At 43.9% G+C, this 25,016-nt stretch overlaps 1 protein-coding gene across 1 annotated transcript in view; it reads right to left on the bottom strand.

Annotated features, from left to right (window-relative positions):
- PARP12 (poly(ADP-ribose) polymerase family member 12) overlaps positions 1-25,016 on the bottom strand; it is a 41,327-nt gene that overhangs the window by 8,580 nt on the left and 7,731 nt on the right. The window contains exons 4-8 of the mRNA XM_021708087.1: positions 22,689-22,790; positions 13,838-13,961; positions 8,259-8,454; positions 4,689-4,830; positions 1,142-1,238 (exon numbers count right to left, since the gene is read on the bottom strand). Coding sequence (XP_021563762.1) covers positions 1,142-1,238; positions 4,689-4,830; positions 8,259-8,454; positions 13,838-13,961; positions 22,689-22,790 — 661 coding nt within the window. The remainder of the gene's footprint in view (positions 1-1,141; positions 1,239-4,688; positions 4,831-8,258; positions 8,455-13,837; positions 13,962-22,688; positions 22,791-25,016) is intronic.

The raw sequence follows: 25,016 nt of genomic DNA, 5'->3' as shown, positions 1-25,016 counted from the left end.
TGCCCAGGCAGGTCTCGAACCCGTGGGCTCAGGCAATCCACTCACCTCAGCCTCCCAAAGGTGTGAGATTACAGGCTGAGCCACTGAGCCCGGCTCAAACTCGTTTTTAGATGAACTTTCTGTGCCTTACAAACACAACCGCTAAAGTCCATCTATGAGATCTTAAAAGACCCCACAGAGACACTGCAGTTCTCCATGAAACAGAAATGAGCCAGACTTCTCAGGCTAACAGGAGGTGTAGCCAGCTAACAACACCACTGGCTAAAGCCCTAGCACTGGCTGTGGCAAACCCAAACTGTAAGATGCACTGCAGTTCCTCCCTACCACATAGGCCACCTTCCCCCATTATGTGGTCAATGTGGTTTGGAGAACACTGACCTGCCCCCACCCCCCAGCTCCAATCCCAGCATACTTGTCCAAGCCTAAAATAACACTATTGGTTCAGACAGGGTCTGATCAGGGCAAAGCATGAGAATTTCCCCCCATCTGCTGTATAAAGTCTCTCTCCTCCCTCTTCTGTGTTCACAAGGCCAGGGCTAACCTGGTGGCTGCTGGCAGCCATCATCTTGTGACCGAAGGAAACCTACCCTGAGACAGAAGCTGGCCTGTTAGTGGCTGAACTACTACTGCTTGGTATTTTGGTATTCTATGATATTCAGGTACTGAAATGCAAGGTTTTTTATTGGTGTAAATTTCATTGTTACTTCAACGGTTTAAAAAATTCAAGTTTAGGCTGGGCCAGTAGTGCACACCTGCAATCCTAGCACTTTGGGAGGCCAAGGTGGGAGGACTGCTTGAGTTCAGGAGTTTGAGACCAGTCTGGGCAACATAACGAGACCTCAACTCTAAAAAAAAAAATAATTCAAGTCTACAACTCAATTATTCCATGGAAAAGACATACTGAATGAACTGGTTTCAACAGGCAGCCTTACAAGCAAGTATCACAAAGTTTCAGCACACAAGGTTAATTCTCACTCTGGTCCAATCAGTAGAAGATGAAAGACCGTGGAGTGCCAGACAGAGTACTCAGTACCCAAGCCAGTGGATGCCCCTGAGTGCTGTCTGAGGCAGGTTTTCTGTCACCTGCAGCAGAACCCACCCCAGCTGATAACACACGCTAAGTGCCCCAAATGCAACCTACCTGGTTTGCATGGTCTTCACATCCTGGGAAGACACGTACTTGGGTCTGCGGCAAACCTTTCTAGTTGTGCCATAGACTAGGTTTTTTTGAATGAAGGCTAAAAAAAAAAACACAGTCAGTAAAAAAACATACATACACACACACACACACACACACACACACACACACACACACACACACACACACACACTGCAGCAATGTTTTATAAACAAGAATTAAATGGGTTTAAAAGCTAATCCAAATGTGTAAAGCTCAGAATCAGTCTGTTAAAATAAGGCAGTTTTACACATTTCAAATATTCATAAAGAAAATAGGTATCCTTAGGAGACTGAACAGGGGAATGATTAGTAATTGACATATCAATTATACATGAGTGCTTTTAAATTGTTCCTTCCAACCTTGTTTAAACTATTATTTTGCTTAGCAATTTTTCCCAACTTGGATATTAAAAAAACTTCAGCCCAGCCTGAGACCAAATTATCACTTGTGTTAGTGAGATTTAGAGTTAAAATAATAATTGTATGACTTTTTTGGAGTTTGATCAAACTGACTCTATGGCAATAATTATCAACCTTTCTAAATCCATACCATCTTTAATAAACACAATTCTTGCTTCCCTACCCTCAAGAATCACATATTCATCCTGAGAATTTGGGAGAGAGGATAGGACACTGAACCCTTGAGTTGAAAAATGACAAATACACAGAGGTATCTGTCATGTCGCCATCTGCCAGAAAAACCCTGTCAAGTCTTTTCTTTTTTAAGAGATGAGGTGTCACTATGTTGCCCAGGTTGGTCTTGAACTCCTCCAGGGCTCAAGTAATCCTCTCAAGGAGCTGCGACTGAAGGCACGCTACCATACCCAGCAAATTTTGTTTACAATTTTAAAAATGTAATATTAAGAATTGTAGATGTCTGAAATTTACCTTACTGCACTTGAGCATATGATAACCAAGGCGTGTGACTCTTAAACTGCAACCCAGATAGTCACCATTCCTGGGGGATCCTACCACATTCTCATCCGGAGCCCACAATCCAGGTACAGTAACCACGACCCCTTCTGCAACCACTCAACTGTCCACCAATACTCTGCTTAGCACACTTAAATGGGTTTTACTGGCCTACTGATCATCTGTGATGAATTTTTTTTTTTGAGTTGGAGCCTCACTCTTTTGCCCAGGCTGGAGTGCAGTGGCACACACACTCACAGCCACCCCAGCGTCGACCTGCTGGGCTCTGGCGATCCTTCTGTCTCAGCCTTCCAAGTAGCCGGAACTATAGACGTGTGCTACCACACCTGGCTATTTTTTATTTTATTGTAGAGACGAGGTCTTGCCAAGTTGCCTGGGCTGGTCTCGATCCTGTGGGCTCAGGCAATCCACTCACCTCGGCCTCCGAAAGTGCTGAGATTACAGGCTGAGCCCCGAGGCCAGCCTGTGATGAATCTTAAACAGCCTTCCCTGGTAAAATTAAAAGTTACTCAAGCTACCTGAAATATCTAAATATGTGCTAGACACATTCCCTAGTCTTCTATTGATGAGGTAAAGGAAGGCCTTTCTACCCGTTTACGCTTACAGAGGATACACTAGGCTGCATCCCTAAACGAGTCATTTTGGGGGATTCTGCCCCATCTAATGTCAGCTAACAGAATACCAGAATTCTGCTTCTGGAATCTTGGCATTTGCCTTGAGTGACTCTTTTGTGACAAGAATCCCTAAAAGGCCAGCACTGAGTCTTCCCTGAACCTCTGAACAAGTCATTTGGGATGCGTGTGTTTTAAGTGTACTTGCTTACTAATAGTTAATAAATGCATATGGCAGAATTTGGTTTGAGACTTCCTACAGTAGAGAGGACATGAGGGAAGAAGTCAGTTCATCTGGAACTTCCTCTGTGGCTACTATTTACCTACCAAAAACAAATTAGCCAAAGAATCATGCCCACCCACATGAGCTAAGTCAGTCTGCAGAAACCATACTCTTTTCCAAACTGCAAGTGTGTACTCCTCCCTATCCTTGTTCCGAGATTCTCTTATGTTCCCAGGGGTGCAGCCTAGGTTGAGAAGAATAAAGGCTGAAATCTGACATTTTTGGTGTATCCGTTTTGATATTTTCCAGATATTTAAAAGAAATATCACAGACTGTTGTCAGCAGCAGTCAGATGAATGCTGGCTGTGTAACTCTGACCTGCAGGACAGTCCAGATTTGAGGCCTGCCTGGGCTCTCATCATCCCCCCTCAAGCAATGCTGTGCATCAGACTGTGTAGGCAAACCAGACCATGTGTGGCTGGCATTCTCCCACACAGGCAGTTCTCACTCCATAACAGAAGAAACTCCTCTGTAAGGGCATGTTCAGGGGGCAGTGTTCTGCCTTAAGCAAAGCCACAGTGCCACCAAACCGCAGCAAAACCAACTGGTCAAAGTAGGCAGCCAAGGTGGTTTTAGAATGATGCACTGGAGACACGTTGCTGCACTGCACAGAGAATGAAGGTCATAAAAATAAAGGAAACCATAAGCTGTGTTTAGAGGAAGGCCCACTCATTCCCTTATAAAATGCTGAATACTGGCTGGGCTTGGTGGCTCAACCTGTAATCCCAGCACTTTGGGAGACCGAGGCAAGTGGATTGTCTGAGCCCACTTGTTCAAGTCCCACCCAGGCAATGTGGTGAGACCTTGTCTTTACAATAGATTTTTTTAAAAATTAGCTGGGCATGGTAGCGTGCGCCTGTAGTTTCGGCTACTTGGAAGGCTGAGATGGAAGGATCGCCGGGGGGAGCCCAGCAGGTCGATGCTAGAGTGGCCGTGAGTGTACCATGGCACTCCAGCCTGGATGACAGAGTGAGACTCCCACTCAAAAAATAAAAATAAAAAAAAATAAAATGCTGAACGTTCAGAAGGCCTCAGAGTTTAAAATGTGAAATACAGGCAAAACTGAGCAGAGCTGGACCAATGTGCCCTGATGGAAATGGTTTAAGAGAATCTGCAGCAAAACTCAAACTTAAAAAAATTCTCACAAATCAGCCACTTGGAGGAACGTGCCAAAGGGTGTATGGCTTATTTGTCTGTTAAGGCAACTGAGATGTGCCATTGATGCCCTGCCTTCAGGACACTTTGAGTCCATGAAAATCTGCTTCCAGAGACTTAATTACAGCATGTTCTACTACGACCTGAGGCAGCTGCAGAAAAGATGACCACAGTCCTGCCACACCAGAGAGTGATGAGGCAGATGCTGCACAACACAGCCACCTGGATGCTTGTCAGGGACCAAGGTTGGCTCTCGGGCATGGCAGAACAGCCATACTGCACACCCAGCTGACCCTGTGCTTTGGGTTCCTGCCCTCTCCTGGGGTCCTCACACTCCAGACACAGCCTCTCCTGACTCCATGATACCAGCACCATTAGTTTACAGGTCTGCCTTCCCTTCTAGATGGACATGCCTTGCCTTTCTTTCCCTACCCAGTTCAGGCCTCAGTGTGCATGCAGCTCATCCAGGGTTAACTGGAAGGGCAGGGCCAGGTTTTGCTGGGCAAGCGTGGGGGATCAGGGGATACCTTTAAAGTCTAACTCATAGAGGTGCTTTCCAGCCTGGAACTTCAGGGTGGCTGCCTGGGCATCAGACCCTGGTGCGCAGTATGCCAGGTAGGCCTTCTCCACATCGCTGCTGCTGACAGTGGTCACAGGGTGTGCCAGGACCTGCGAGGGAAAAGCCAACGCTTCATGAAGGCAAGACCTACAGTGACGAGGAAGATGCTGGTGGTATTGCTATCCATGCTACATTTCTGACATGCCCACAGGGACAGTCCTGTCATGGGGAGAAGGGAGACCAGGGAGCAGGGAGTGGCAGGAGAAGGGATTACAGAAGGAAGGTGACGTGACTCTCCTAAACGCGACCCTGGCAAATGAAAGACAGGAAATGTGGGTTCTGCTAAGCAGGACGACAGGGATAGGAGCAATGGAGGAGAGGCACTCAAGTCACCCAAGATGGATGACACACCAGCCATTCAAGTGACCATGGCACGTCAACAGTGAGTTCTTGAATGCTGAGTGACTGCCCAGCTGAGCAACACTGCTCCTGCTCCATCTATGCACGTTCCCACCACCCTTTAACCAGAATTCAGTCCTCCTCCTGTGTGTGTTTTTTTTTTTCCCGTCTGGCCCCTTGGAGAGTTCTTCTATGGTTTTCAATGATCTGTTTCAACCCCTCTCAATTATCCACAGGTTTTTTAATAGTTTGGGTTGGACTGAGTTTGAATTCTGGTTCCCAAGCCTGTTGTCTCTATAATCGTCACAAGTTATTTCAATGTCTCTGAGCCTCAGTTATCTCGAGTTTCTAATAGGAATCATAATAGCATATAATATAGGCCATACTTATTTCATTATACCACAAAACTATACCATCCACACAGGGCCAGAGAAAAGTAATTTAAATAAGGCATGCAGAGCACTGAGCACAGTACCTGGAACAAAAAAACACTCAATGCTACTATCATCATCATCCTTATTCTGAGCATACCTCACACTGTACTGACAACTAAAATTAAAGTTATTGAACCAATAACTAACTCCCTCTGTCCCTGCCAATTTTCCTACTCCCCCTATTGCTACCATCCTCGTCCTCCTCTGAAGTCGCAATTTCTAGGACAGAACAACAAATGAAACAAGATCCACCTCGACTTCTGAGCAACTAAGTCCAGCAATGGAGGAGGAGGAGCCAAAAGCAAGTAGGCATTGTTAAGCCCTAAGTGCAAGGTCCCACCACAGGTCTGCAAGGAGTTGAGAGAGTACTGAGAACCACCAGGGAAGGGGAGGACCCAGCAAAGGTTTCCTGGGGAAAGACATCTTAGCCAAGATCCGAGCCTGAAGGACAACAGTGATTTGGGCCCATGAGGATCATCAGGGGAGAGTGTCATCAGTGTGCTGGTTTTTAAAGCAGCCTCCTAATTTAAGGTCTCATATTGGTGTCTAAGTTTCTCCTCCTAAACTGTGTCCTCCTTTAAAACTAAACCATTAGACTAGAGAGTGGGAGGAAGATGCGGCATTAAAAATCCCTTCCAGACAAAAGGGGAGGAAACAGTAGTCAGACACTGGCACCCTGCCCCACCCCAAGTCTTCCATCAAAACCCCTATAAGATCGTTGTCACGGGGGAAGAGAAGATGCAGATGGCTGAGTGGAAAGAAAAAGTCAAGGGTTTTTTGCCCCCGGCAGTAAGTCTGAAAGGAGAAACCAAAAGTGGCAGCTGAGGAAGGTCCGAGTTAGCACCTTGAGACACCACTGAGATGCAGAAGATCCCACAGGATCAGCAGGTGTCTGGCTTTTTTTTAGTTGGAGTCTCACTCCGTCACCCAGACTGGAGTGCAGTGGCACTAGACCTGCTGGGCTCAGCCTTCCAAGTAGCTGGAACTACAGCCTTCCAAGTAGCTGGAACTACAGGCATACGCTACCATGCCCGGCTAATTTTTTTTATTTATTGTAGAGATGAGGTCTCGCCAAGTTTCCCAGGCAAGTCTTGAACCCGTGGGCTCAGATAATCCACTCACCTCAACCTCCCAAAGCACTGGGATTACAGGCTGAGCCACCGAGCCTGGCTAGGTGTCTGATTTTGACCTGAAATTTTAGCGTACATCTTGAGCTCAGACGGAAAAGCACATAGCTCTTCTGGGAACCAAAGGAAAACTGTTTTGAAGAGGCAATTATCAGAAGACTAAGAAAAAAATCCAAATATGGGGTTGCACCAGAAATGTCTGGCAAGGGAAGAATGAGAAAGGACAAGGTATCTAGGAGGCTGTCCTGTTGCAAGTTCCCAAATCCAGCACGTGGGCGTATCGATAGCATTCACAGACAGCTCACCCTGGAGATCCTCAAACCACTCTCCACCAGTCTCTACACTGCAATGAGGGAAGAAGAGCACAGAAGAAAAAGGGGAAAACTGAAGTGCGAGCTGGTAGGAGGAGACAGGCCTCGCCCCCAGAGTTACAAGACTTTTGTCTGAGAAGCCACCCTGGGAACCTTTCTTTTGCATGGTCTTCCCCAGGACTGTATGTCACTCCACTCGGGCAATCAGGGGAGGCCCATGGAATAGGTAAAAGAAATTTCCTCTTGGGCTGTCTGAGAGTGGAGGGAGACAGTGGGGAAGAGAGGCAGGGTGAAGGAGCAGAAGAAGAAAGCCTGGTACGGGAGGAGCCAGGAGGTGAAGCAGAGGTGGAGGATGAGGGTGGGAGTCAGTGAGGCCACTACTGAGAGTGCCCACCTCCAGGTGACCAGCAAACATGGTCAGCAACATTCTTCTCCTTCCATCAGCCAATGAATGTTTCCTAAGGAATGTCTATTTTGTCGTTTTAGGCATGGGGAGATACATTAGAAGCAAAAGAGAGACAAAACTGTCTGTCCTCATGGAGCTTACATTAGAGTGCAGCTGGAGAAAAAGGATATTCTAAGTGCAGTAAAAAACCAAAAAACTAAAGTTACAGTATTGCTTCTTACAACCCAGAAGAGTGTAAATATCTGTCAGACCACGAATCTCAATCTTCATTTTGGAAAGGGGCGCCTATATAAATAGTGCTCTTCCTAGCCTTGCACCTCTACAAGTGTCTAGAGACTCTCTTTAATCTGACCCATCCATGAATACCCATAAACTGACAGCAGCAGTTTTGATCTGGATGCCAAATCAATACCTGTTATAAATCAATTTTCTTATACTAGCCTACCTTCTGCAAAGTTGCAGATATGGCAGAAAGTCAGTCTGAAAAGCCTTTAACCACATACTGTAGCTACACAAACACCTTCACACACAGGACTAACTCCAGAGTTTCCTGTTTGAAAGGTAAGAGAAGCATCTTTCTACCCCTTTTAAAAAAAATGACAAAATTTAATCCCACTACCATTTTTTGGCATTCCATTTTCATGAACCAACAGATACTTAATCACTCAAAGATGGAAGCACATACAAACTAACTCCAAATTATCTAGTCTTGCCATTATTCTCCCAAAAGCAAGTGAGCCACCAGGGATCTGGGGATACTTGGCACTACCAAGGACAGTAACACTCCTGGTACTGTTAGGAACGGCTCCTCCATGATGGCTCCTCAGCACAAAACACTCACCCTCTTTCCATCACACTTACTTGTCTTCCATATTCCTGCCAAGAACCAAACTCATCGGCCCAGTACCAAAGCCAGTTGGTGGTAAGAATGAAGTGTGGAGGCTTGGTGACAGAGGAAGCCGTGGAGAGGCGGCGAGCCTGGGCAGCTCCGAATGTCATAGAGTTAAAGTTTAGAGACTCAAAGTGCAAGTCACCAGCCGACTCAATACACATGATCCTGCAAAAGAAAACGAGAAGTAGACTGAAAATTCTACCAGCCAAGAAAACACAGGTCCCCAGCTTCTACCATGAGAACACATGGCTGGTAGATGTAAACAGTAAATGTGACACGCATAATTGAAAACATGCTTCTAGAAGTGAGGGAAACTGCTTTTTCCCTCACGATTTTGCTGTGCAAAAATAATAAAATCAGGGAGCCTTATCTCTACAAAAAAATCAAACAATTGGCCAGGTGTAGTGGTGTGAGCCTGTCATCCCAGCTACTCGGGAGGCTGAGGTGGAAGAATAGCCTGAGCCCAGGATGTTGAGGCTGCAGTGAGATGTGATCGTGTCACAGCACTCCAGCTTAAGTGACAGAATGAAACCCTGACTCAAAATAATAATAATATCAGGGTAATATGGAAGATCAGTTAGCATGAAAATTCCTCTCACTACAAAACACAGAAAATCCTGGTTAAAATATTCTTTTTATAGTGTTCTGCTGAGTTGTCAAGAAAGTAAGGGAAATACTTAAAAGCCAAAAATAACAACAGTGAATACAGACTGAGCATTAATTGGGTGAGCGAGACCCTGTATTAAATACTTCATATGTATTAGGAAACTATATTTTTACAACCCTATTAGGATGACATTGTTAGCTCCACTTCACAGATGGGAAAACAGAAGCAGAAAGAAACAGAAAAGCCGGGCTCGGTGGCTCAGCCTGTAATCCCACGCCTTTGGGAGGCTAGGTGAGTGGATTGCCTGAGCCCGCGGGTTCGAGACCCGCCTGGGCAGCGAGACCTCATCTCTACAATAAATCAAAAACTAGCCGGGCGTGGTAGCGCATGCCTGTAATTCCGGCTACTCGGAAGGCTGAGGCGGAAGGATCGCCTGAGCCCAGCAGGTTGAGGCTGCGGTGGCCAGGAACAGCCACTGCCCTCCAGTCTGGGCGACAGAGTGAGATTCCAACTCAAAAAAAAAGAAACAGAAACAGGCTAAGAAACCTGTCCAAGGTCAAGCAGCCAGTCAGTTATGGAATTAGGCTCTTGGGTTAGGAGCTTGGCAACACAGCCTGCATACTCTACCACCAGGATGTGCTCACCTGCTAAATGTGGTATTACCTGAAGACAATGGGGAAGGTATGAAACTAGAGAGGGCATGTGAAGGATAAAGCCAGCAGCCATCCTAGGGTAGTGTCGATGAGGGATGATAAAGAGCCTGGTTTTGAGCAGCAAAGGGGAAACAGAAACAAAAGTATAGTCTGGGTGATGTAGGAGGTTGACTCTCAAAAGAGATACTTCTGCAACAAACCAGGACCCCAAAAAACTGTACACTTTTGTAAGGCAGACTGGGTAGGGTACTGCTTTACAAAGGCAGTCAGCAGGGAAACCTGCCTGCATTAATGTTGGCTCCGGAAAGAGGAGGAAAAATTCCCCTGAGAATTCATAAACCAGTCAAGCCTCCCCAAAGTTTTAGGTTGATTCATATTTTGTGAGAATTAACGTTAAAGAACACCCAAGGTGGACAGTCTCCAGAGAAGCAACACAAACCCTTTCTGGAAGGATTCACCTTCTACTTGGGCCTCAAAGGAATTTTCACAGAAGTTTCCTTCAAACATGAGCTCAAAACCAAATAAATCACAAAATGCATGTGGAAACAAAGATGCCATGAGCAAAGGTCAGCAAAAATGAAATGAGACCACCAAAGGATACAAACATTAGCATTCTCAGATGCAGAGACATATGACATATAAAGTATAAAGTGTTTTTAAAAATGGAATTGAGCATCAAAGTAGAGTAAGGATCAAGAGACTACAAAAAATGGCCTCATAAATTTAAATTTAAAAAATAAAACTTTTAAAGTAAATAATATAATAGTGAAAATGTACAAATCATAGTTAGATGGGACACATCGCATCTCAGAAAAGGCTCAACTAGCAAACTGGAAGGCTGAGGGGAATTTCTTCCCCTCAGCCTCCCAGCAGAAAAAGAGAAACAGAGAATGAAAGAGAAATTAGGAGACATAAAAGATAAAGTGAGATGATCTCAACATGTATCTAATGAGAATTTCTTTTTTTTTTTTTGAGTTAGAATCTCACTCTGTCGCCCAGACTGGAGTGCAGTGGCCGCTTCCGGCCACCGCAGCCTCGCCTGCTGGGCTCCGGCGATCCTTCTGCCTCAGCCTTCCAAGTAGCCGGAATTACAGGCATGCGCTACCACGCCCGGCTGATTTTGTGATTTATTGTAGAGATGAGGTCTCGCTGCCCAAGTGGGTCTCAAACCCGCGGACTCAGGCAATCCACTCACCTCAGCCTCCCAAAGGCGCGGGATTACAGGCTGAGCCACCGAGCCCAGCTAATGAGAATTTCAAGGAAGTGATACTTAAGGAAATCATGGTCGAGGAGCTCAGAAAGCACCATGAATTATAAGTAGAATATATTTTTTAGAATACACACACACAGGATTTTAGTGAAACTGCACAACATCAAAGAAAAACAAGGTAAGAAATTAGCTAGAGGGAAAAAAAGAATCACCTACTTTACTGGGTTGAACTGTGTCCCCAAAAAGATATGTTGAAGGTCTAACCCTTGGTACCTGGAAATGTGCCCTTATTTGGAAACAGGGTCTTTGCAGATGTAATCAAATTAAGATGAGGTCATACTGGATTTTGGTGGGTCCTAATCCAAAGGCTGATGTTCTTTTAAGAAGAGGGAAATGTGGACACAAACACATGGGGGAGAATGCCATGTGACAATGAAGGCAGATATTGGAGTGATGAATCTACAAGCCAAGAAATCCCGACAACCACCAGAATCTTGAAAGAGGCAAGGAAATATCCTCCTCTAAAGCCTTCAGACAAAACATGGCTCTGATGACATCCTGAGTTTGAACTTCTGGATTCCAGAATTGTGAGACAATATGTTTTTGCTGTTTTAAGCTACCAGGTCCATGGTAAGTTGCTACAGCAGCCCTAAGAAACGAATACACCTACATTCAAACAGACTACTAATTTCTAAATAGAAGCAATAGAATCTAGAAACCAGTGAAATAATCTTTGAAGAGTTGAGAGAAAATATCCAATAAGACTATCTTTCAAGAGTGAGGAGGAAATAAAAACTCTTTCAGACAAATAAAAAACACATTTACCACTAGACTCTAAAGCAACTTCAAATAGATGAACTTAAAGAAGGAAAATGATCTGCAAGTGTGAGCAAAACCAAAATGATAAATATGCAAGTTTTAGCAAATACTGATTGCATAAAACAATGCTAATTTCTAACTTCTGGGTTAAAAAAAAAACAATAGCAGCAACACTTACATGGCACATCTTATGTGCCCAGCACTATTCTGAGTGTTCTATATATATATATAAACTCATTTAATTCTCAAAATAACTCTATGATATAGAAACTATTATTTTATTTGCTTAACATATAGTAAAACTGAGGCAGAGTCTGTCCAACTTTTACAATTAGTAAATAAGTTTGAATGGAACTAGTCAGAATTCAAGTATTCAAGGTTCTTTTATAGTTTGAGATAATTATAAAATGCGCTGATTAGCTTAATTTGGTAAGCTAAAGTTTGTTAAGATAAAGTGTCTGTTTAGAGTCCTAGGATAACAACTAAAAAAAAAAAAAAGAAATTTGATATATAATTTCCAATCTTGTAGATTAGGGTTACAAAACCCAAATGAGAAAAAATATTCCAAGAAAAGATCAAAAAGAGGAAATAAACACAAAAAGTGGGTCATATAGCAAAAACTAAGATGGACAGTAGAAATAAATTCAAATCCACATGTGTATTGGCCATTTGTACTACTTCTGCTGGGAAATGTCTGTCCTTGTAGTTTGGCCATTTTGGGGGTGCAGAATTTGAGTGAAAGATGCCAGACACAACAGCACATACTACATGGTTCTATTTATATGAGGTTCAAGAACAGACAAGACTAATTTATGGTGACAGAAGTCAGAAGAGTGGTGGCCTAAGGGGTGGAAAATCACTGAAAGGGGACACGAGGAGACTTTCTGGGGTAATAAAAATGATCTATATCTCAATCAGAATGTTGGCTACACAAGCATATGTATTTGTCAAAACTCACTGAACTGCATGTTTAATATCTGGGCACTTCACTGTGTGTAAGTTTTGCCTTAAAAAGAAAGAAAGATTGGGATGGTAATCCTCCTAATGGGAATAATTGGTTTCACATACTTTGCCAATCGCAATTTGCACATAATTGCACTCTAAGTGCAAATTTGTTTTATGCGCTCAAAATGCAGGCTCAAATTCTCTTCTTGGCAATATAGTTCAGCAAGTTTGATCTAAAATACGGTAAATAAGTAAGGGAATTCCCTATTTACTCTGAATTGACTGAGAATACTAGGACACACTTAGAAAAATAAAGTTAGCTGGGTGCAGTGGCTGATGCCTATAATCCCAGCACTTTGGGAGGGAGAAGCTAGAGAACTGCCTGAGTTCAGGGGTTTTCAGGGGTTCAAGACAAGTCTGCACAACATGGAAAGACCTAGTCTCCACAATAAATCATAAAATTAGCTGGGCGTGGTGGCACACACCTGTGGTTCCAGCTACTTGGAAGACTGAGAAGGAAGGATCACCTGAGCCCAGCAGGTCCAGGCTGCAGTGGCCATGAGTGTGCCACTGCACTCCAGCCTGGGCAACAGAGTGAGACTCTGACTCAAAAAAAAAAAGAAAGAAAGAAAGAAAGAAAAATAAAGTTAAAGGTTAAACAATAAACAGTAATTCACTGTATGATTTTACAGACCAAGGGACTAAAATTTTACAAATGATCACCTCTTGCTTTTCTGCAACAATGAGTACATATGTACAAGATCAATTCCAGCAGCAAATAATTAAGAACTTACTTGGTCTTGGCACTATCTTCAGAGAGAGAGAGAGAGAGAGAGAGAGAGAAGGAGCGAGAGGGGGAGGGAGGAGAAAGAAGGGGAGGGAGGGGGAGGAGACAGATGAAGAAGAGATGTGGGGGTGTGTGGGGGTGTAATGGCCATCAAAACTAAACTCACTCCTGTAATTTCAGCACTTTGGGAGATGGAAGCTAGAAGATTGCCTGAGTCCAGGGGTTCAAGACCAGCCTGTGCAACTTGGCAAGACCTTGTCTCTACAATAAATTAAAAAATTAGCTGTGTGTGGTAGCATGTGCCTGTAGCTCCAGTTACTTGGAAGACTGAGGTGGAAGGATCACCTGAGCCTAGCAGGTCAAGGATGTGGTGGCAGTGAGCGTGCCACTGCACTCCAGCCTGGATGACAAAGTGAGATTCCTAAACACACACATACACAAAACTAAACACCGATGTTCAAACTCAACTTCCTACACTGCACACAAAAGCCCAGGCACAAAGCAGAGACAAGTAACATATTTCCTACCTCTCTTTTCTGGGATTACAGTATGCCTCTTCAATAAGTTCCATATTGTCCAAATCCTTCCATTTGCCTCCATTCAAGAACTGCCATCTATACGGCAAATGGAAATGAACTCTACTGCACTTATCTAAAATAGAAACATAAAGGAATAAAACAGCTTGGCAATACACAGCATGGCCTAGCCTCGTGGCTGACAATGGGTGGGGACATTCTGGAAATTTGTGAGGAAGTATCTGTCTTTTTAGTCCAGTCATACCTGTGTATTTTAGATATTAGTTTGTTTACATACATTGCTATGGTTTGAATGTTTTTCCCTTCTGAAATTCATGTTGAAAATCAATCCCCAAGGTGGCAGTATCGAGAGGAAAGACCATTAAGAGATAACTAGGTCATAAGGTAATGGATCAGTGGGCTAATGAGTTATCACGGGAGTGGAACTGATGTTTTATAAGAAAAAGAGGAGGCTGGGTGTGGTGGTTCACGCCTGTAATCCCAGCACTCTGGGAGGTCAAAGCAGGAGAGTTGCTTGAGCACAGGAATTTGAGACAGCCTGGACAACGTAGCAAGACCTTGAGACCTCGAGACCTCGTATCTACAAAAAAAATTCCAAAAATTCACCAGCCTGCAGACCCAGCTACTTAGGAGGCTGGGGCGAAAGGATTGCCTAAACCCAGGAAGTCTAGTCTGTGGTAAGCTGTAATTGTGTCACTGCACTCCAGGCCTGGGCATCAGTGAGACCTTCAATTTAAAACAAACAAATTGGCCGGGCTCGGTGGCTCAGCCTGTAATCCCAGTGCTTTGGGAGTCTGAGGTGTGTGGATTGCCTGAGACTGCGGGTTCGAGACCCACCCAGGCAACTTGGTGAGACCTCATCTCTACAATAAGTCAAAAAAAATTTAGCCGGGCATGGTAGCGTGCGCCTGTAGTTTCAGCTACTTGGAAGGCTGAGGCGGAAGAATCACCAGAGTCCAGCAAGTTGTGGCTGCGGTGGCCGGAAGCATGCCACTGCACTCCAGTCTGGGCGACGGAGTGAGACTCCAAATCAAAAAAATAAAAATAAAACAAACAAATTAAGGAAGAGAGAACTAAGCTAGCATGCTCAGTCCCTTTACCATGTGATGACCTGTGGTACCTTGGGACTCTACAGAGAGTTCCCACCAGCAAGAAGGCCCTCCTCAGATCTAGCCCTTTGACTTTGGGCTTTTCGGCCTCCATAACTATAAGAAATAAATTCCCTTTCTTTATAAATTATTCGGTTTTAGATATTCTGCCATAAGAAACAGAAAAAGGACTATGACATACCTCTTCCATTTATGTTTCACTTTTTAACAGGAACTTACATTGGTTTTTAAAGATATGCATGTCAGTGGTTTTATCATCTACGAATTTTATTTCATGACAGTAAAGAAACTGATCATAAGAAGGCCAAATGTCCCATCCCTGTAAGGGATGATTAATATCACTCTAAATGTGGCATGTGGACTAGAAGAGGTCAAAGATTCATCTCTACCAGAAACCTACCCCAACCCCAACACATGCAATGGAAAATGGGTCAGCAGTTTGGTTCCAGTCCACTTGGGACTCTTCTGGCTGCCACCATACTCATTCCTTCCTCAACACACCCCCATCTCCCCACAGGTCTTCATATATATTGCTCTGCCCCCTTCCCCTCAGCCCAACATCCACATAATGACCCAGACCTATGGCTTCCAGCCAGCTGTTCCCCTCCCCCTTCCTTGTGTTCCTCCTGGGCAGGTCCCCACTTCCCTAGTCAGGGCCAGCCCTCTCCATACCTGCCAAGAGTGTGTGCGAGGTTCTGCTATGTCCACATTGAAGAGCATTGGAAGAGGACAGAGAGTGGAGAGAAAAAGAAAAGCAAGTTCTTTGCACTCTGACAAGGTGCTACCTCCAAGGTAGACACTCTTAGGAACCGCTTGAACCCTTGACCAGGTGTGGGTATAACAGATAATGAAGGGCTAGGCCAGGATAAATAATGCCACAGCTGTGGTCCAAGGTAATGACCAATCAGATTTCTGTTCTCTGAGGGCACCAAGAGAATCAGAATCAGGGATGAGAGCAGAAGGCCTCCTTGGGGCAACCCAGCATTGAGATGCTGTCATCTACAAACCCTGGGCATAGGTGAATCCTGGAGTCTGGAGAAAGACACTCTCCACCAGAAGGCACACCCTGAGCAAGGTGCACTCCCTGGGCCCTCCAGATTGAGATTTCCTAGGGAAAGACATAGGGGCCTGAGGAAGGCACTGTGGTCAAACGGCAGGTCTGAGGCTTCAGCTCTTAATCAGACCTGAGGGTTGAGGTCATGATGCTCATGGCTGGAGGGCTCCCAGAAAGGGAGGCACCTAACAGGTCACTGCAGCCACAGTGGCTTGAGAGAGCCTCGTCCCAGCACAGTGGTAGAAACATGAGGCCCCTTCCCTTGTCTTCATCTCCCTTGGTCTTCCAGTCCCCTTTGTCAATTTCCTTTCTCTCCTTCTATTGTTCCCCATCTCACTGTGGCATTCCAGAGTCTAGGCTTTCTAGAAATTGAGTCAAAGAAATCAAGACAATTTGGCAGAGAAGACACCATATCCACCTCCCCTTTCTCTCTACACTCTTTGACATGACAGGCCAGAGAGAAGAATAAATCCAAATGCACTAGAAAACAAGACAAAGTATCATCAAAAGACCAGAATTGTTCAAAATTCCTAAAACCAGGAAGCAGAATTCAACTGATATAAAAAGAAGAGAGAACAATGCGGGCAAAACATGCAGAAGACACCACAGGAAAAAGATTTGGGTTGTCACAGACTTCACAGATTCAGAATCAGGTGAAACAAGGAGCAAGAAAGGCACCCAGGCCAATAACAATGAGAACAGGACAACAGGACCCATGGGCACAGGATCGCTTGTGCCGAGCAATCTTCTGTGCACATCCCAGCTGAATTTTTAAGTATGGATACAAGCATTGGAGAGATAAAAAAGCATGTGAGACAGCTGCCAAAGCCCCCGCCCCAGTCCCGGGCCACATGCCTGAGTGGTATGTACTGTCTATTCCCCATTTTCACAGGGACAAGGAGCTGGAATCAGAATAGATCTCAACCAATCAGAATCAACCAATGGGCTTCTCAAGCACTAGTATGGCAGACAACCAGGAATCACCTGACACATGAGGGAAAAATAGTACAAAATGAGACAGCAAACTTGCATAGAAGTAGCAATTCCTAAGGAGAAAATGATCACACTCAAGAGAACAAGCGTCAACAGTTAGACCTAAATCTAAAAGCCTAACCTATAAAACATCTAGGGAAAAAAATCAAAGGAGAAAACATTTTGTGGGCTTGGAACAGGCAAATATGTATGCATGTATTATGTATGTATGTAGAGTAAGAGTCTCACTCTGTGACCCAGGCTGGAATGCAGAGGCATGATCACAGCTCACCCTAGCCTCAGCCTCCTATTCTCAGGTGATCCTTCTGCCTCAGCCTCCCAAGAAACTAGAACTACAGGCACATGCCACCACACCCAGCTAATTTTTAAAATTGTTTTGTAGAGACAAGGTCTCACTATGTTGCTCAGGCTGGTCTCGATTTCCTGGGCTCAAACAATCCTCTCACCTGTCTCCCAAAGTACTAGGATTACAGACACAAGCCACTGCACTTGGCCAAAATGGGGAACTATTTTAGACTACAAAAAAACACAAACAATAAAAGGAAAAAAATTAAAATGGACATCAGTATTAAAGCATCTATTCTTCAAAAGACAGCATGAAGAAAATAAACATAAAAGACAGACTGGAAGAATACATTTTTAATATAACTAACATATAAACATATATAATGAAAGATAAAATAACCCAATACAAATGGGCAAAATAGTCACAAAAGACCAATATCATGATTCCATTTAGATGAAATACCCAAGAAAATCCACAGAGAGTGAGCCTAAAATCTACAGCTGGGCGGGCTCAGTGGCTCAGCCTGTAATCCCAGCACTTTGGGAGGCCGAGGTGAGTGGACTGCCTGAGCCCGTGGGTTCGAGACTTGCCTGGGCAACCTGGCGAGCCCTCATCTCTACAATAAATCAAAAATTAGCTGGGCATGGTAGCGCGCACCTGTAGTTCCAGCTACTTGGAAGGCTGAGGCGGAAGGATGACCGGAGCCCAGCAGGTCAAGGCTGCGGTGGCCGGGAGTGGGCACTGCACTCCAATCTGGGTGACAGAGTGAGACTCCAACTCAAAAAAAAAAAAAAAAAAAAAATCTACAGTTGTCTGGAATTGGAAGGACAGAGAAATAGGGAGTGATACTCATGGGCATGAGGTTACTTTGGAGTTGATGAAAATGTTCTCATATTTGACTGTGATGATGGCTGCACGATTCTGTAGTCAGTATTATATATGAGGGGACTTCAAAAAGTTTACAGAAAATGGAATTAAAAGAAAAAATGGCTGGGCACAGTGGCTCATGTCTGTAATCCCAACATTTGGGGAGACCTAGCTGGGAGGATTGCTTGAGCCCAGGAGTTTGTCCAGCCTGAGCCAAAATAAAGAAAATCAGCTGGGTGCAGTAACTAATAGCCCTCACTATTCTGGAGGCTGAGGCAAGAAGAATTGCTTGAGCCCAGGAGTTTGAGGCCAGTGAACTATGATGATGCCCCTGCACTCTAGCTTGGATGACAGAATGAGATCCTATGGGGGGCGGGGGGAAGAAGCATTACCTAGAAACAAATGAGTATTCAAAAAAAAAGATTAAAAACAAAAAGCTCTATCAAGTTCAAGACACTTTTGTAAAAGCAATGATACGATGATACGATCCATTTAGTATCATCTAACCATGTCAACACAATATTTTTTACTTTATTAACTGAAAAAATATGGGTGCCCTTTCAAGACTTTTTAAGATTAGGAGAAAAAAGTAGTCATGAGGAGCCAAATCAGGACTGTAGGTGAATACCTAATGATTTCCTGTCAAAACTCTCACAAATTTGCCCTTGTTTGATGACAGGGATGAGCAGAACCACTGTTGTGGTGGAGAGGGACTCTCTGGTGAAGCTTTCCAGAGCATTTTTCTGCTAATGCTTTGGCTACCTTTCGTAAAACTCATAGTAAGCAGAAGTTATTGTTTTTTGGCTCTCCAGAAAGTCAACAAGCAAAATGATTTGAGCATTCCAAAAAATTGTTGCCATGTCCTTTGCTCTTGAGTGTTGCCATGTCCTTTTGCTTTGAGTGGACCACTTCCACCTCTTGGTGGCTATGCTTTGACTGTGCTCTGTTTCCAGGGTTGTACTGGTAAAGCCATGTTTCACCTGTTTCAATTCTTTGAAGAAATGCTTCAGGATCTTGACCTCACTTTTTAAAATTTCCACTGAAAGTTCTGCTCTTGTCTGAAGTTGATCTGGGTGCCAAGGTTTTGGTACCCATCGAGTGGGAAGTTTGCTCAACTTTAATTTTTCAGTCAGAATTGTATGAACTGAACCAATTGAAAGGTCTGTGGTGTTGGCTGTTGTTTGTGCTGTTAATCATCGGTCCTCTTCAATTGCAGCACAAACAGGATTAATTTTTTCTTGAAAATTTATGTGAATATGTGGACAGTCTGCCACTGCAGGCTTCATCTTTAATACTGTCTCCGTCTCATTCCTTTTTTTTTTTTTGAGTCGGGGTCTCACTCTGTTGCCCAGACTGGAGTGCAGGGACACCACCATGACTGGCTAATTTTTTTTTTAATTTTTTTTTTTTTTGATTTATTGTAGAGATGAGATCTTACCAAGTTGCCCAGGCAGGTCTCAAACCTGCAGGCTCAGGCAATCCACGCAACTCAGCCTCCCAAAGGCGCGGGATTACAGGCTGAGCCACCGAGCCCGGCTTTTTAAATTTTTATAAACATAAGGTTCTCACTATATTTCCTGGGCTGCTCTTGAACTCCTGGGCTCAAACAATCCTCCCACCTCAGCTTCCCAAAGTAATGGGATTAAAGGCATGAGCCACCGCACCCAGCCTCATTCCTTCTTAAATTGAGTTATCCATTTGTAAACTGCTAACTTCTTTGGGGCATTGTACCTATAAGTTTTTCATAAAGTATCAATGATTTCACCATTCTTTCACCCATACTTCACAATAAATTTGATGTTTGTTCTTGCTTCAGTTTCAGAAGAATTCATATTGCTCTGATGGGGCACTTTTCAACCTAAGTCTTATCTTTCCTAGTGCCTCAAACTAGATTCCACTCAGACCTGTTATAACAAGTTAGTATCAGTTGACTCTGGTGCCAAAAAATTTTGAATTCCATGTATAATTTTTTCATAATACGCATTTTCTATTAGCTTTTTGAAGACCCCTCGTGTGTTTGAGTGTTTGTATAGCTGTTATACAAAAACTGCAAAAGATTTGAACAGATACTTCACAGAAAACATACAAATGCCTGATAAGCACGTGTAAATAAATGTTAAACATCATTCATCATCAGGGAAATGTAAATTAAAACCACAATGAGATACCACTACTAATCAGACTGGTTAAAATTTAAAAGGCAATGTCAAGTATTAGCAAGGATATACGCAACTAGAACTCACATACATTGCTGGTGGAAATGTAAAATATTATATCCATTTGGGAAGACAGTTTGAGAGTTTCTTATAAAGTCAAGCATCTGTCATATGACCCAGTGACTCCACATCTAGGTCTTCACCCAAGATAACTGGAAACACGTGACTACACAAAAACCTATACATAAAATATTCATAGTAGTTTTATGTGTAAAAGCCAAAAACTGGCAATAATCCAAATGTTCATCAATATATGAATGGATAAACAAATTGCAGTTAATCCATGCACTGGAATATCACTCAGCAATAAAAAGGGAACAAACTCTTGACACGTCAGCATGACTGAATCTCAAAAACATGTGGATGAGAGAAGCCAGGCACAGGAGACTATACTGGATGATTCCATTCATATGAAATTCTAGAAAAGGCATATCTAATCTATAGTAACAAAAAAGCAGAGATTTCCTGGGGATTTCCTGGGGTTGACAAATTGGGGTGGTGAGGAGTAAAGGGGCATAAGGGAATTTTTTTGGAGGAAGGGAACTCTTTCATATCTTGATTGTTAGCGATGGCTACATGAGTACACTTATCGAAACTCAGAACTATATGTTTAAAATGGGAGCATCGGCTGGGCATGGTGGTGCAAGTCTGCAATCCCAGCACTTTGGGAGGCTGAGGCAAGAGGATTGTCTGAGCCCAGGGGTTCGAGACCAGCCTATACAACTTGGTGAGTCCTCGTCTCTACAATAAATTTAAAAAATTTAGCTGGACATGGTGTTGTGCACCTGTAGTTCCAACTATTTGGAAGGCTGAGGTGGAAGGACGCCAAAGCCCAGTAGGTCGAGGCTGCAGTGGCTGTAAGCATACCATTGCACTCCAGCCTGGGCAACAGAGTAAGACTCCAACTCAAAAAATAAAAAAATAAGCTGGGCTCGGTGGCTCAGCCTGTAATCCCGCACCTTTGGAAGGCTGAGATGAGTGGATTGCCTGAGCCCGTGGGTTCGAGACCCGCCTGGGCAGCGCGACCTCATCTCTACAATAAATCAAAAAACCAGCCAGGCGTGGTAGCGCATGCCTATAATTCTGGCTACTTGGAAGGCTGAGGCAGAAGGATCGCCGGAGCCCAGCAGGTCGAGGCTGCGGTGGCCGGGAGCAGCCACTGCACTCCAGTCTGGGCGACAGAGTGAGACTCCAACTCAAAAAAAAAAACCAAAAACAAAACAAAAAAAACAAAAAAATAAAAAATAAATAAAATTGGAGAATCTTGTCATGTGTATAGGTCAATATTGATTTTTAAAATATGCATGTATGAGTGTACATGTGGCTCATACTCTTTGACCTAGCACTCCATTTCCAGGAGTCTATCTATAGAAATACTCACATATATGTACTTGAACGCTCAATGGAGCATCACTACAATCAAGTACTACACAATTGTTTTTAAAATGAGTGGACTTACACATACTGACATGGAAAAAAATCTCTAAGACACAGTGTTAAGTAAAATATGCAGGTTGACTGATAACATTATCACATGTTCCCATCTGTTTAAAAATATGCAAACAAATATCACAGCCACACAGCAAGTGTTTACCTTTGAGAACGGATGAAGGAGGACTTCATGCTTTACTCTGTATTATTAGACTCTTTTACAAAGTGAATTCACAAATTGGCTTGGATAATTTTTAAAGACTGAAAATTAAACAAATTCTGGTGGTGATGTTTTAAGGGGAGTCCTCGAAATTGAAAACGAATCTTTCTTCAGTCAAAGCCCAGGAAAGCATTTAAGAAGAAAACAAAGGTTTAGAGAGAGACAAAGTAAGAATTGTTACTTCTGATAAAAGAGGGACTATGGAGTTAACTGAACCAATACAGAAGAAAACCCCAACTTGAATGACTTAAACTCATCCTCCAAGTGTATCTTACCCAGTGAGGTCTTTCCTGGTTTCTAAGGCATCTCTAAACCTGTTGATCACCCTTATCATTGTTCCCACTAGACTGAGCAGTTCCCTGTCCTATGCAGGTCTGTGATCTTCATGACCAACTGAGCAAGGGTCGACACTTGACATTCATTTGATGTATGAACCAAACAGTTATGTTCCAAAAACAATCTACAGTTTGATTTCTGAAAACTCAAAGAACTGCTCCCATACTCAACACCTCAAAAAATAGCTTCAGAACTGGTTTGACCAAAGTGTCAGTCCCTGATCCTCTCTGGATGGAGCAGGGAGAAGGGGGTAACCTCAGAGCACAATTCTGGGAATAACAAGCAGTCACCCCTCCTACAAGTGAGATGAAAAGGTCTCTTCCAACTTACCTTGAAAGCTACAACTTTTCCGGATGTGGTACAAGCAGATCTGGTCGCTCTCTTCCTGGCTAAGAGTGTTTGAGGACACAGGAGCTGAACTATCTTTTCTTTCTGCAAAGAAACACCACGAAGGTATATCAGCTACTGATACAAGTTTAGAGTAGTTTCAGGCACAAAGAAGAGTCAAGAGGACCATTTACCTCTCTGCCCTGGACAAAACTGGACAAGGCAAGCTCACAAAGCCCTACCATGTTAGGAGTAAAAGCACCCCACACAGAGATGAGCCAGGAGCCTGAGGTCACACGGCTATTTACCAAACCCATGACACTGTGAAGGGGCTCTCAACTCTAGTTGTACCCCCTATTCATTAGGAGAGCCATTTAAAAATAAAAGTGCCCCACTCTCCCCCAGGCTGACTGAATCAGAACCTCCATGGTCCAGCTTCCACAATTTTTAATAAGGGGAGAACCACCATCCTACCTGTACAGGCAGCTTACAATTCCTTCTATATCTAAGGCTGTGATGACCCCAGAGGCAAGTAGAGGTACTATTTATAAACTAGATTTGCGTCCACATCTATATATTCATCAATGTATTCTCAGAATTGGGTACTAATACCAAGAAAAGGGCAATTAATGGGGAAGGTTTATATCTCAAAATGAAATTAACTAGCTTTAGGTGATTATCGGATCTTAATACAAAAGGACATGTAAGTGCTTTCTAAGTTTACCTTTACTAGTACCATTCCAGTTAGTTTTTACCTATGACAGGTACTCCACCCACCTATCCCCAAATGAGCATATGAAACTAATTCACAACCCCTCCCTATTTAGTGTCACCTAGTGTCATCATTTGTTATTCAACTTCCTTTTCTTTATAAGCCCCTGAGATGTATCACAGGCTAGGCCTTGAAACCCAGCCTGTGGGGTCCTGCTGGACATCTTCATCTCTGTCCCTGCTGGACATGGACATCTCCAGACTGGGTGACTGCTCTTTGGACCTGACGTCACCAGACAGTAGATCCCCCAACCCTTTCCAACAAGGCTGTAATCCAACTGATACTCTCCAAAATCTACTTAAAGCTAAAGCTGCCTACCTCTAGCCTTCCTACAGCTGAAAGAAGTTAACAAAAATAATTGCACAGAAGGTGGAAAAAAACAGATTCGGTGAAGACAATTTTCAAATACAACAGTCAGCTAAGATGAGAGTGGTGTGCTTGTCTGCCGGCAGTCCTGGCACATACCTGATATTTTAGGAAGTGCTCGACTAAAATCACAGTCACCACGACAGCCAACCAAGTGGGTTTGATTCTGCTCTGATGGGAACAACCAAGGCTCAGGACAGTGCCCAGCATGTGGCAAGCATGCAAAGGAGTGACTGAAAGAGCGATAACCAAAACAGCCAGCCAATGGCCAATACTGTGAAATCCAAAGGAAACCAAAGTACCACAATCTTCCTGAAGGACCATGTTGCTCATCTGCCATACAACAGGTACTCAAGAAATACTTACTAAATAAAAATGTCTGCTCAAAACTCCCCCATTTGCCTGTCACAAAGCCTGACAGTCCTATAAAAAGTAAGTATCCCAGCACATTCATTTATTCAACAAATGTCTGAGTGTCTACTGCAGGCCAAGTACTGTCTGGGTGCTGGAGATGAGCAGGGAACAAAGCAGACAAATTTATGAAGACTTGAAAAATTCCATGTATTCATGTCAGGAAGATGGTCAATGCCAAAATTAAGATACACTGCTAGCCGGGCTCGGTGGCTCAGCCTGTAATCCCGTGCCTTTGGGAGGCTGAGGTGAGTGGATTGCCTGAGCCCGCGGGTTCGAGAACTGCCTGGGCAACTTGGTGAGACCTCATCTCAACAATAAATCAAAAAAATGAGCCAGGCGTGGTAGCGCGCGCCTGTAGTTCCAGCTACTTGGAAGGCTGTGGTGGAAGGATCACTGGAGCCCAGCAGGTTGAGGCTGCGGTGCCCGGGAGCGGCCACTGCACTCCAGTCTGGGTGACAGAGTGAGACTCCAACTCAAAAAAAAAAAAAAAAAAAACAGATACACTGCTTTCACTCATTTTGTAAAATCAAAACAGACTCCAACACAAAGGATGCCCCTAGAGTTCTACAGCATGGCATCCTCACTTTGAGGCTCCTTACTGAAGGACGAGCTCCCCAGAGGGGTAGGGAGGTGACTGCACAGGGGGAGGAGCTGAGTCTTCCATTTCAGTGCAGACCAGGCCCATGTGGAACTCATTCACTATCAACACCAACTCACATCGTCTAGAATGGTTTGCTTGATCATGTCTATGATTTCAACATATCCTCACCCTCACCCCC

This window comes from Carlito syrichta, unplaced genomic scaffold, assembly GCF_000164805.1.
Source record: "Carlito syrichta isolate Samal-C Ts95f unplaced genomic scaffold, Tarsius_syrichta-2.0.1 Scaffold130598, whole genome shotgun sequence".
NCBI lineage: Eukaryota > Metazoa > Chordata > Mammalia > Primates > Tarsiidae > Carlito > Carlito syrichta.
The sequence above is the reverse complement of the archived record's forward strand: the minus strand, read 5'-3'. Positions and strand labels throughout refer to the sequence as shown.